General features: G+C 42.0%; 2 protein-coding genes and 1 long non-coding RNA gene across 3 annotated transcripts in view; 1 reads left to right on the forward strand and 2 right to left on the reverse strand.

Moving 5' to 3' along the window:
- Positions 1-1,821: 1,821 nt before the first annotated feature.
- THAP6 (THAP domain containing 6) overlaps positions 1,822-12,355 on the reverse strand; it is a 52,883-nt gene continuing 42,349 nt past the window's right edge. Inside the window, exon 6 of the transcript XR_014142986.1 lies at positions 1,822-4,282. The gene's annotated coding sequence lies outside the window, so the exon portion shown is untranslated. The remainder of the gene's footprint in view (positions 4,283-12,355) is intronic.
- Positions 3,339-5,769, forward strand: LOC145720182 (uncharacterized). Its single transcript, XR_014142992.1, has 3 exons — positions 3,339-3,395; positions 4,746-4,830; positions 5,131-5,769. It is a non-coding gene; the product is annotated as an uncharacterized LOC145720182 (long non-coding RNA).
- The window catches only part of ODAPH (odontogenesis associated phosphoprotein), a 7,872-nt gene continuing 3,519 nt past the window's right edge, over positions 8,003-12,355 (reverse strand). Inside the window, exon 2 of the mRNA XM_081812280.1 lies at positions 8,003-8,777. Coding sequence (XP_081668406.1) covers positions 8,440-8,777 — 338 coding nt within the window. The 3' untranslated portion in view covers positions 8,003-8,439. The remainder of the gene's footprint in view (positions 8,778-12,355) is intronic.

Below are 12,355 nucleotides of genomic sequence, written 5' to 3' on the forward strand. Positions count from 1 at the left end.
CACTTGCGACCTTGGCGTCCGCGGGCTGGTATGTGTACGTCGGCCGTCAGTCCACTAGAACTCGAAATTTGAAGTAGTGTAGAGCATGTTGTTGAGGGGAAATAAGCGATCCATTTTGTCTCTAAAATTTAAGCCCTTAATGTACTTCTCAACATGATGATTTGAGAAAAGTATCACCAAGCAAAACTGAAAAGGAACTATAGAAAACAAGAAATACTTTGCCAATATGGGAGCAGAACTTTCAAACACATTTTGAACACAATTTTATTACAATTACTGTATGAACTCTACCTCTATTCTGAATGAAGGTTGGCAAGTGAAGGAAATTTTTTTTATGATAATAATTTTATTTATTATTTTTTATTTTATTATGTTATGTTAGTCACCATACAGTACATCATTAGTTTTAGATGAAGTGTTCCATGATTCATTGTTTGCATATAACACCCAGTGCTCCATGCAGAATGTGCCCTCCTTAATACCCATCACCAGGCTCACCCATCCCCCCACCCCCTCGCCTCTAAAAGACCTTTCTAAAGAAATTAAAGAATTTACTATGTACAGAACATGTAATAAGCCTTCTGTTTAGAACATGAACAAAGATGTGTTATTAATTTTGTTGCCAGAAAATCAGTTTCTCTTGCCTGGTGAACAGAGATTTAAAGAATAACAGTTTGAAGAGACATCTCAGATAATTAGCCCTTCCAGGAAACCTATATGTCTTGCCTTAGCATGGAGGAAAACTTTACAAAGAGGACTGGACTCAGATTTTTTTTTTTTTTTAATATATAGATGTTGCTAGTAAAAGCCTGAAAAAAATTACAAAATGAGTGAGCAATTAAATTGGTGGATTCTCTATCTCTGGTTGCCATTCCGACCTGTTCTCGAACAAACTACCAAAAGAGAGAAATGTTATATGCAGTGAAACAGAGGAATATTCATGTTAAAATTCCTAAAAGAAGGTCAAAGATATGCATGGGTGGCAGTAATTTTTTTTTTTTGAGAGGAATGTATGTGCCTTATTTTCTGCTCCTCAATAGCAATTCCTTTTTTCTAGAGATTTTAAAATCCTGAGGTTTCTCCTGATATGTGGAAACTGATTTGGAAGCAATTAGGGGTTGAATATCAGGAAGTTTAAAAGTTCATTAACAAATATTTATTGTGTCCCTATTATATGCAGGTATTGTTTTAAGTCCTGGACATAAGGGAGTGAACGCAAGAGGTACAAATCACTGCCTTTAAGGAACTTATTTTCTGATATGAAAGACAAATAATAAAAAGATAACTAGGAATACATTTAGAGTAATTGAATGTGATACATGCTAGGGATAGAAACACAGCTGGGAACTGGGTGAGGAAGAGCATCTGTGCCTGCATATTTAGATTGGGTTGCCAGGGAAAGGAGAGGTGGTATTTTATGAATGTCCTGATAGAAGTGAGGGAAGGACCCCGGTGGAGAATGCTAATATCTGGGGCATTGCCGAAGGAGGCACCAGCAAGGGTAGAACCCTGAGGAGGGAGTGTGTTTGGTTTGTTTGAGGATCAGCGAGGAATGCAGTGTGTCTGAGTGGAGTGAGAAAGGAAGAGAATAGTAGGAGATGAGGTCAGAGTGAGAGAGCCTGGGGATGGGGAAGGGGGAGGCCAGGTCATACGTAGGTCACTGTAAGGACCTGACATCTGTGTCAGGGGGTTTCAGATCTAACACTTTGTTATGGTTCCTTCTGTACAAATCATTGAACTGCTACTGTCGTAGTAATAATGCTTATCGAACATTTCCTTTTTTTTTTAGATTTTTATTTATTTGATGGAGAGAGACAGCAAGAGTGAGAACACAAGCAGGGGGAGTGGGAGAGGGAGAAGCAGGCTTCCCGCCGAGCAGGGAGCCCGATGCGGGGCTCGATCCCAGGACCCTGGGATCATAACCTGAGCCGAAAGCAGACGCTTAACGACTGAGCCACCCAGGCGCCCCACTTATTGTACATTTCCAATGTTGAAATTGTGAGAGATATTTTCTGTTTGGAATGTGTATTAATCTCTTTGTGTCGTTCTTTGGCTCACCAACTGTATGAAGTATAGGGTTATATTTGAGGCTATTCAAACTACTCTGGTTTAAATTTGCTTTAGCTGGGAAAGACAAACACTTATTGGTACATACTATGCAGTCTTCTGCTTACTGTTATGAGCTGATGTTCCAGTGAAATATTGCTCCCCCCCAGTTTATTGAGAAACAATTGACATCTATCACTGTGTAAGTTTAAGGTGTACAACATGGTGATTTGACATACTTACATATTGCGGTATGATTACCACTGTCGTGTTTGTTAACATCTCCATCCTGTCACATAATTACCAGTTCGGTTTTCGTGGTGAGATTATTTAAGATCTACTCTCTTAGCGACTTTCAAGTCTGTAATACAGTATTATTAACTATAAACACCATACTGCATGTTAGATGCTCAGAACGTGTTAATCTTATGACTGTAAGTTTGACCAGTATTTCCCCATTTCCCAGGTTACCCTTAGCCCCTGGTAACCACCACTCTACTCTCCGTGTCTCAGAGTTTAGCTTTTTTAGATTCCACATATAAGTGATATTATACAGTATTTGTCTTTTTTTTTTGAAGATTTTTATTTATGTATTTGACAGAGAGAGAGAGAGGAAGAGCACAAGTAGGGGGAGCAGCAGAGGGAGAGGGAGAAGCAGGCTCCCCACTGGGCAGGGAGCCCGATGTGGGATTCGATCCCAGGACCCTGGGATCATGACCTGAGCCGAAGGCAGACGCTTAACCGACTGAGCCACCCAGGCGCCCCAGTATTTGTTTTTCTTTGTCTGACTTATCAGTTAAGTATTATTTTATATAACCTTGCCAACTACCAGTCAATAGAATATTTGCGTGCTTGTTTGATAAATCTACAATTATAATTAGCATATATTTACAGATTTCCTTTACACTACAGCACTAAAGATTTTTAATTGATAACTTACCTATAGTAAGATACATAAACCTTAAGCATAGAGCTTGATGAATCTTCATAAATGTACAGACCTGGAATATTTCCAGCTCCCAGCAGGCTCCCTCTTACCTTTGACTTCTTTCACTCAACATGAACTTGTGAGATTCATTTATGTTGTTGTGTGAAGCCGTAATCCATGGTTTTGCCTTGCTGTGCGGTATACAATACAATAACAATTTATCCAGCCATTCTACTGTGGATGGACTTTGTGCTTCCAGTTTAGAGCTCTTTCACGATGACTCGGCGGATTTACTTGGCTGACCCTAGGACTTGCTGAGGTCTATACAACTTACGGCCCCAGTACATTGCTTCAGCTGTGTCTCCTCTTGCAACAGACCTCCCGTCCTGGGTTCCTTCGTCTCTCTGCTGTTTAGAACAAGGTTGGAGGTTCTAGTAGGAACCTGATATTTACTTATATTTTATCATAAAAATAAGTCAAATATATGCTCTGTGCTTAAAACAGGAAAGTGCTGATTCTCTCTCTTTTTTTCTTTATGTCTAAAAGTGCTTGAGCATTGTAATACTCTTTAGAATCAAAGCCAGCTTTCTCTAGATCATGCAGCTGTTCTGGGAGTTTAGTAGTTAACTGTTATCAAAATTGGATACCTCCTGTAGGGGCTGAATTTATCCCCTGACATTCATATGTTGAAGTGCTAACCCCCAGTACCTCAGACTGTGACTCTGTTTGGAGATAGGGCCTTTAGAGAGGTGATTTAAGTTAAAATGAGGACTTTAGAGTGGGCCCCAATCCAATCTGATTGGTATCCTTATTAAGAAGAGAAAATTTGGGGACACCTGGGTGGTTCAGTCGGTTAAGCGTCTGCCTTCGGCTCAGGTCATGATCCCAGGGTCCTGGGATCGAGCCCCACATTGGGCTCCCTGCTTGGCGGGGGGTCTGCTTCTCCCTCTGCCTCTGCCACTTTCCCTGCTTATTTGTTCTCTCTGACAAATAAAATCTTAAAAAAAAAAAGAGAAAATTTGCGTACACGGGAAAGACACGAGGCACACATGCCAGGAGGAAAGACCATGTGAAGAGACAGCAGAGGGCAGCCATCTGCAAGCCGAGGAGAGAGGCCTCAGAGGAAGCCTATCCTCTTGGCACCTTGATCCCGGCCTTCCAGCCTCCAGAACGGTGAGAAAGTAAATTCACGTTGCTTAAGCCTCCCAGGCGGTGGCATTTCGTGATAGTGGTGCCGGCAAACTAACACGCCTCCTCGAGTGAGTTTCCGGATGCCAAAAGGTAACATTTATAAAATAAGTCAGCTCTCTGAAAGAGAACAGGAAATTTTCCATTGTTAATCAGGAGCTTAGCAAACCCCAGCGTTTTAATGTGCCACAAACCAATCATTCAGTAGCGAACCCCATGCAGCCTGCGTGTTCTTCCTCTCCTGGTTTGGCTGCCTCCTGAATAATTTGAGATTTAGTTGCAGAAATCATACTCCTTTACCTTCAAATACTTCATGTTTTTATGTAAGAATGTTCTCTTACATAATTGTCAAATTCAGAAAATTTAACACTGACAAAGGCTATTACCTAACACATGGTCCACATTAAAATTGTGCCAGTTGTCCCAATAATTTCTTTTCTGGCAATCTCTCCTCTCCTTCCCACTTCTAGGACCACATGTTTAATTAAAGATAATTAAATAATTAAATAATTAAAGTTTAATTAAGGATAATTAAATAATTATCTTGTCTCTTTAATCTTGTTTGTTTGTTTATTTATTTTAGGTAAGTAACCTCTACACCCAACATGGGGCTCGAACTCACTACCTTGAGATCCAGTGTCACATGCTCTGCCAACTGAGCCAGCCAGGTGCCCCTCATATCTCTTTAATCTCCTTTAAACTTTGTCTACCATGACATCTACATTTTTAAAATTACACAGCAGGTGTTTTGTAAATGTTCCTCAGTCTGGGTTTGTCTGATGATTAGGTTCAGGTTATGCCTCTTTAGCATAATTGGAACTTTAGACTTGCATAGCTGTTCACACCACAAAGCAAAGATGCATGCAACAGTTATCACACCCTTCCACTGCTTCAAAAGCAGCAAATACCACCTATATTCTAAGAGGAACATATATATTTTTTAAAGATTTTATTTATTTATTTGACAGAGAGAGCAAGCAAGCACGAGCAAGGGGAGCAGCAGAGGGGGTGGGGAAGCAGGCTCCCCGCTGAACAGGGAGCCCAAAGTGGGACTCGATCCCAGGACTCCGGGATCATGACCTGAGCCGAAGGCAGACGCTTAACCGACTGAGCCACCCAGGCACCCCGAAGAGGAACATATCTGATAAATAAATTCACTTTGAAGTATTAGTGATGAAGAGTATTCTCCCCCTGAGTCAATACACCTGCTAGGCATCACTATTTTTTTTAAAGATTTATTTATTTATTGGGGGTGGGGAAGGAGTGGGGGAGTGGGAGGAGGGGCAGAGGGAGAAGAAGAGAAAATCCTAAGCATACTCCCTGTGGAGGTCAGAGCCCATGCCCCGGCATCACTATATATTTTTTTATTTATTTGAGAGAAAGAGCATGGGGGGAGGGTCAGTGAGGGTGGGAGAAGCAGACTCCCTACTGAGCAGGGAGCCTGAAGCAGGGACTCTATTCCAGGACCCTGGGATCATGACCTGAGCTGAAGGCAGATGCTTAACCAACTGAGCCACCCAGGCGCCCCATCACTGTATTTTTAAAGAACAATTTATTAGGCAGAAGGATGCATTTTTTTTTAAAGTCATGAAGGCATGTGTTTTTAATTACAGGTGTAGGCTACTTCTCATATAGGCAACTCTATGCATGTTCAAGGGTGAGGAATGATGCAATTATACCCAGACTTATTTTGAAAACAGTCCTTGTTACAAAACCCTACAGGAGCAGCCTGCTTTCTATAACAGATGCAGTGAGTGAAGGACTGAAGCTGCTAAGCTTCAGTTTGTCTTGGTTTCCTGAGGTTTATATTATCAACCAGTGAGGTCTTCATGGACTACATTTCAGAACAGTCGAGTCTTGGATTGCAGAAGTTCTAATGTCTGGGGAGAGAAAGCCCCGTCCAAGCAAATTCGTTTGGGCAGCTGGTGGCCCTGTGAGCACATGGAGTACCTAGGTGAGCAGCGAGCGGTGGAGGCGGGGAGCATGCTGGAATAGAGGGGGTCCAGAAAGGGAGGTGAGATTCAAACACGAGTCTTTCCCTGTCTTCAAGTTTGCCCAAGGTTGGCCCTTTTCATCCTTCCTTCCTTCTTTCTTTCTCTCCCCCCTCCCTCCCTCTCTTTTTTAAAGATTTTATTTATTTATTTGAGAGAACGAGCACACCTGCACATGAGTGGGGGGAGGGGCAGAGGGAGAGGGAAAGAATCTTTTTTTTTTTTAAAGATTTATTTATTTATTTGAGAGAGCGAGAATGAGAGAGATAGAGAGCACATGAGAGGGGGGAGGGTTAGAGGGAGAAGCAGGCTCCTCGCCGAGCAGGGAGCCCAATGCGGGACTCGATCCCAGGACTCCAGGATCATGACCTGAGCCGAAGGCAGTCGCCCAACCAACTGAGCCACCCAGGCGCCCCTGAGGGAAAGAATCTTAAGCAGACTCCATGCTGAGTGTGGAGCCTGACCTGGGGCTCAGTCCCACAACCCCGAAATCATGACCTGAGCCGAAATCAAGAGTTGGATGCTCAACCGACTGAGCCACCCAGGCGCCCCTAGATTGGTCCTTTTCTGGTTATGCCCCACTAATCAGAAGGAAAGCAAATGAGAGAGCAAAAACATTACAAAATACGAGTTTTTTAGCAAGGATTTCAAATACAGGTTTTATTTAAGCCTGTAATTTTGCAGCAAGTATCTGTCCTTATAAGCAAGTTTGCTATGAAGTGAGTGAAGGAAATAATTTATTTTCTTCCTTTTTATCTTTTTATATAGCAGAACAGCATGGTGGTTTTCTTGGTCCCTCCATTCCCCAGGCAACACTCCCAGCGCCCTCACGCCTTTGTGTCCCCTTTTTCCCTCTGTCGAAGTACCTGCACTGCAGCAACTTTTGCACCTGGGAGGGACAGGTGTAACCACTGACCCCATACGCAAAAGCCCCGTTTCTGTGTTACAGGCAAGGGGAGCGGCACAAGCAGGAGGCAGCATTTTACGGAATGGCTACAGTGATAGCCAACGAATGCAGTCAGTGGGATTTATTCTTTCTGCTGCACCCTCGGGTTCCTATAGCTGAGTGAACTTACGTCTGTGGAGCTCTAGAGTTACCAGAACATCCATGTAAACTTCTAATCAGACTGTTGGGCCTAGACCCGTGTCGAAAGTTTTAGGGGAACTATGTAATCTAAGCTAGTATCCATACGATGATAATGGGAGAAACAGTGAGAGAGGAGGGGGTTGCTTAAAAAGTCACCATTAAAGTAACTTTAGATATTACAATTAAAAATAGTTTTTTAAGGTAGGTAGTTTGGTTTATGATATCTTCAAGGTATTCTCTCAGACTCCCTGTAAGTTTGTTTTGCTTTAATGTTTATAATTCTTTTGTTGTTGTTGTTGTTGTTAGAAAACTGAGTGGAGGGGCGCCTGGGTGGCTCAGTCATTAAGTGTCTGCCTTCGGCTCAGGTCATGATCCCCAGGGTCCTGGGATCGAGCCCCGCATGGGGCTCCCTGCTCCGCGGGAAGCCTGCTTCTCCCTCTCCCACTCCCCCCACTGTGTTCCCTCTCTCGCTGTCTCTCTCTGTCAAAAAATAAAATGAAATCTTAAAAAAAAAGAAAACTGAGTGGATCTAGAAAGTTCTCACATAAAATTGTAACTATGTATGGTAATGGTTGCTAACTGGACTTATTGCGGTGATTATTTTGCAATATATACAAATGTGGAATCATCACATTGCACATCTGAAACTAATATAATGTAATGTCAGTTACACCTCAGTGAAACAGTAAATGAATAACCACCAGCTACACCATTGCCAAATAGAGAATAAAATAAAACTATCAGTTTTCTACAATTTCCTTTAAAGTTTACTTTGGAAAACTTACAGAGCAGGGCGCATTTACAGTGAGTAAAAAGGGTGTCATTATTGTCTTCATTGGTTTATATCAATTTATTTAAATGCTTTTCACTTGAATTTAGAAGACAGCTGATTCTTCTGGCATCTCAGTATGTAGAGGAATTCTTGGAACTACCCATTTTAGGCTTTTATTTGCATCAATATCCTGTGATCTTAAAAAGTTGGGGATAAGGGTAATGCAGTTATTGCTCCCATTTTGCAAACCTGAATAACCTCTAAACCGATATCTTCCCTGCTGACAAGAAGAACAATTTCTAGTCTGTGGTGTTTAAGGTACTTCAAGTCCAGTTGTTTTAGTTTGGAAGAAGAAAGCAGAAATCTCTTTATAGTCTTCTCTGAGGCACTGGCTTCTTTTGCTTCAGCATATTTGGGGCTTCTCTTTCTATCTGCTTTCCTCAGATGAGCTTCCTCTCCAGAGTCTTCCCCTGGGAAAATATTTATAATGAGGAGTAAGGCGACCGTGTGGCCAAAAAAATGGACGAAACAGAAACCGGTGGTTACACTTCTGAGGAAGGAAAGGTCTGTGTGGAAACCTAAAGTGGACTCTAGGCCCTTGCCATGGAAAAAAATGAAAGGGACACTTGGGTGTCCTTGTGACGAGCTGGATCCTTGTCACTGGATTCCTCCTGGGGGGTGGAGGGCTGAGCGTAAAGATCTGGCAGTCTGTAGGACCTCCATTATCTTGTGAGCCTCCAGGAGGGGTGGCTCCCTCTTTTTGTCCTGCGGAGAGAAACATGTAAGTCAGGAAACAGGCCTGATCACAGAAGCAGAAGGGAAATCCTTTAGGTGGTAGCAGGGCAGAAAGACTAGGAGAGGGAACTAGAGAAGTCTCAAAGTGTGTTTGAAAAAACCGCCAAGGTCCAACAGAATGAAACATGACACACCTCATGACCCAGCAGTCCCACACTGGGGAATGTATCCAAGAGAAACGGGTGCATATATCTACAAAAGACTACTTCAGGAATGTTCATAGCAGCCCGATTCATATTAGCTTAAACTTGGAAACAGGGCAAGTGTCCATCAGTAGGAGAGTGGTTAACCAAATTGTGTATACACAATGAAAAGGAAGCCACGAGAAGAAAGAGATACTACAACAACACGGGGGCATCCATGGGTGTTCCGCTGAGCAGAAGGAGTTAGACACAGAAGAGTATAGACTGTAAGATCCCACTTACATAAGTTCAAGGAAAAAACTGATCTATGGTTAAAAAAATTGCAGAAAAAGTAACTAATTTACAGTTAGGGTAGGTTTTATTTTGTGGAAAAAGTAGAATTCTTTAGATCTTGATCCAGAGGGTTGTCACATGGATACGGAGGTACACACACACACACACTCATATGCACACACACATATTTATATTTACACACGTGTATGTATATAACATACATATATGTGTATATGTAAAATGTGATCAGTCTGTACCTTTAAGATTTGTCTGTGTTATTGTTCATAAATTATAACTGAATAAAGAAAATTCAGTAGAGAAAAAGAGTTAATGTTAAGAAAATAAAAATAACCGCCCTTCCTGAGGGCTGTTAATCCCAAAGGTGCACTTCACTGGACCTAGCAGTGAAATCATTCCCTAAAGAGGAAGGGGAACAAGCACTGAGAACCAGGATGAAATTCGTTTCTGAGAAGAAATTTGGATCAAGCTCAAGTGTCAAGGTCTCAAGGTCTTCTCTAGAGAGAAGACCCTTCTCTATATCATGCAATTGACTTGGCTGTGAAATAGTAAGCTTCCCTTCAGAAACTTATTCCTTCATTTTCTTGGAGGCTTACAATACAGGCCTGGAATGGGCTGCTGAGTGTGAACGATGAAAAAACAAACTCCTACAGGAAGCTGAGAGTACTGAAGTGCTTCAGAAGAGCTAGATTCCCTTTAATTTTGGAACAACCTAATCCAGATTTCTTGGTTGTATAGGATATGCCTATTGCCTGCTTGTGTTCATAGCTCCTTCTGGAGATTCTGTTTTACCCACAACCTCTGGAAAGGTCGGTCCTACATATCCTTGGCTATGGCTGATTGGCCTGCTGATAGACACTCAGCTCATTCATTTGGCTGACCAGTGACCAATCAGATTCTCATTTGAGAATTTCAACAGAGACTCAGTTGGTGGAAGATGTTAGTAGAAAGTGCAGGGCAGGGACTGGAGTATTAGGTTTTGGCCAGTTGAATGCTGAGTAAGTAGAGAAGCCAGTCTTTCCAAAGAAGCTATAACATGGGAAGGCCCGAAAAAGAGAGACAAGAGACTATGTGGTAACATAGTCTCTTGTCTCTCTTTTATATATATATATATATATATATATATATACTGATCCCTCTGAAGCCTGGATGTCCTCAAGGTTCATGGAGATATCCTTTTAGTAATCACTCTACCTCCAGCTCTACTCTACTCTTTTCTTAAGTTAGTTGAATGGGTGTCTACTCTGAATGAAATACTGACCCTTTCTTCCATACCCACCCAGGCTACTGAGTATTGAAATCCTATGATTAAAACTAGATTAAGACGTTTCAAACCACAGAAGATGATTAAATCCCACATCACTCATTCTTTCCTCCTACACAGATCAGTTCTGAACCTTTGTAACATGAAAACTTTCTGTAAGATGAGAATCCAGTCCTTAGCGGAGAAACTAGCTTTATTCTTAAGCTCCATCTTGACATTTTTGTTATCAGATCAGACTTAGCTAGGCCTGAGCTCTGCTACTCAGGCTGTATTCCAGATGTTAAAAACAAACCAACTACCCACCCCTTGTGCTCATCTCATTTCTTAAACCTGAGGCTACTCACCAAATCCTCCTGCTGACTACGGGGTGTTAGAACCTGCTAGGCAGCTTTTCTCTAATTCTGGGATGACCTGCAGTGTTCAGCCTTCTCTTCTGGGAATTTCCAAGGTTTCCAGATCAAGATACAAGCTTGTCCCAGTAACCAACCCAAGAATGTGGGCAGGACCACATAAAACTACATTCTTCCGGTCAACTAGACACATGATGACTATTTCAGGTCACTGATTGGCCAGCACAAGTGTTGTAAAATGTGGGAACCACAGGGATTGATTTGGGAAACTGTCACAGGGTAAGGCCACACATTTGGGTAAGGAGGTTGATGCCATTCATGGTCTCCAACTCTGGCTGAGTTGACACTGCTCATCCATTCTTTGTTTCTCCTTGTTCTGCTCCATTCCCGCTGTCTTCTAAACCTTTGACATTCTCCTCAAAGCCTCTTCAAAATTCTCATTCTTCTTCATTCATTTGAAGAATTCTCTTCAAAAGTCTCTCTACCTTTCTAAGTAGACTACCTAGCTTCATATTTCAGAAAGAAAACTTCAGTGATCTGCTAATGAACTTCCTTGGTTCCTATTTCTCTCCAGAGAGAAGTCTACGCAGTTCCAGCTCGATTCTCACGCCTCCCCCCCACATTTAATCTACTGGAATCTGACTGTGCTTTCTCTACTCCACAAAAACTACCTTGGCAAAGTCATCAATGGTCCTGAGCTTTTACCAAGTTGGTTCCAGAAGCCTAAGGACCATTTCCTGTCTTTTTTGCCTGGCTAACTCCTACACAGATTTCATGCCTCATTTCCTCAGGGAGGCTTTCCTACCCTGAGGCTGGCTTAAGGCCCTTGGCAGTATATTTCCATACCACCCTGGGGGTCCACTTTTGGAATACTCATCAGTCATGTCATTACTATTCGTGGTTATATTCCTCCTCCACTGAAACATCCACATGACCATCCTGTAGACCGCTGTCTCCTCATCTCTAGGGCCTGCAGCAGAATTGAATTGATTGGGAGAAATCTCTGTTTCTATAATTGCAAAAGTTACCGTCTTTCCACCTCTCAGGGATGATGTGATCATTATAAATAAATGCTTTTCAATATGTAGCATACTGACATGCCGCCAAAGATGAGAACCCTTCTGCGACCTTGATCAGACCAAAGTAGGTCAAATATTTCCATGCAGATTGAAAACACTTTGAGCGGCAGAAGAGCATAGTGTTTAAAAGCATGGACTCTAGAACTGGGCTCCCTGAGCTCTGCCGGTTTAGTAACTGTGACCATTGACAGGTTCCTCAACTTTTCTGAGTTTCCTTATCCTTATTTATAAAATGAAGAAAATAATACTCCCTATCTCATTGGCTTTTTGTGTTATCTGAAATAAGATATGTAAAGTGCTCAGAACATGTCTGACTCACGGTGTGCATTTAGTAGGTGTTTCCTAGTGTTATTATTCATCTTGAATGTTATGGAAAGATTCTATCAATACAAGCCCCATTTTTTTTTTCTTTTTTTTTTTT

This window comes from Leptonychotes weddellii, chromosome 2 (assembly GCF_054177405.1).
Source record: "Leptonychotes weddellii isolate Sample4059 chromosome 2, ASM5417740v2, whole genome shotgun sequence".
Classification (NCBI taxonomy): Eukaryota; Metazoa; Chordata; class Mammalia; order Carnivora; family Phocidae; genus Leptonychotes; species Leptonychotes weddellii.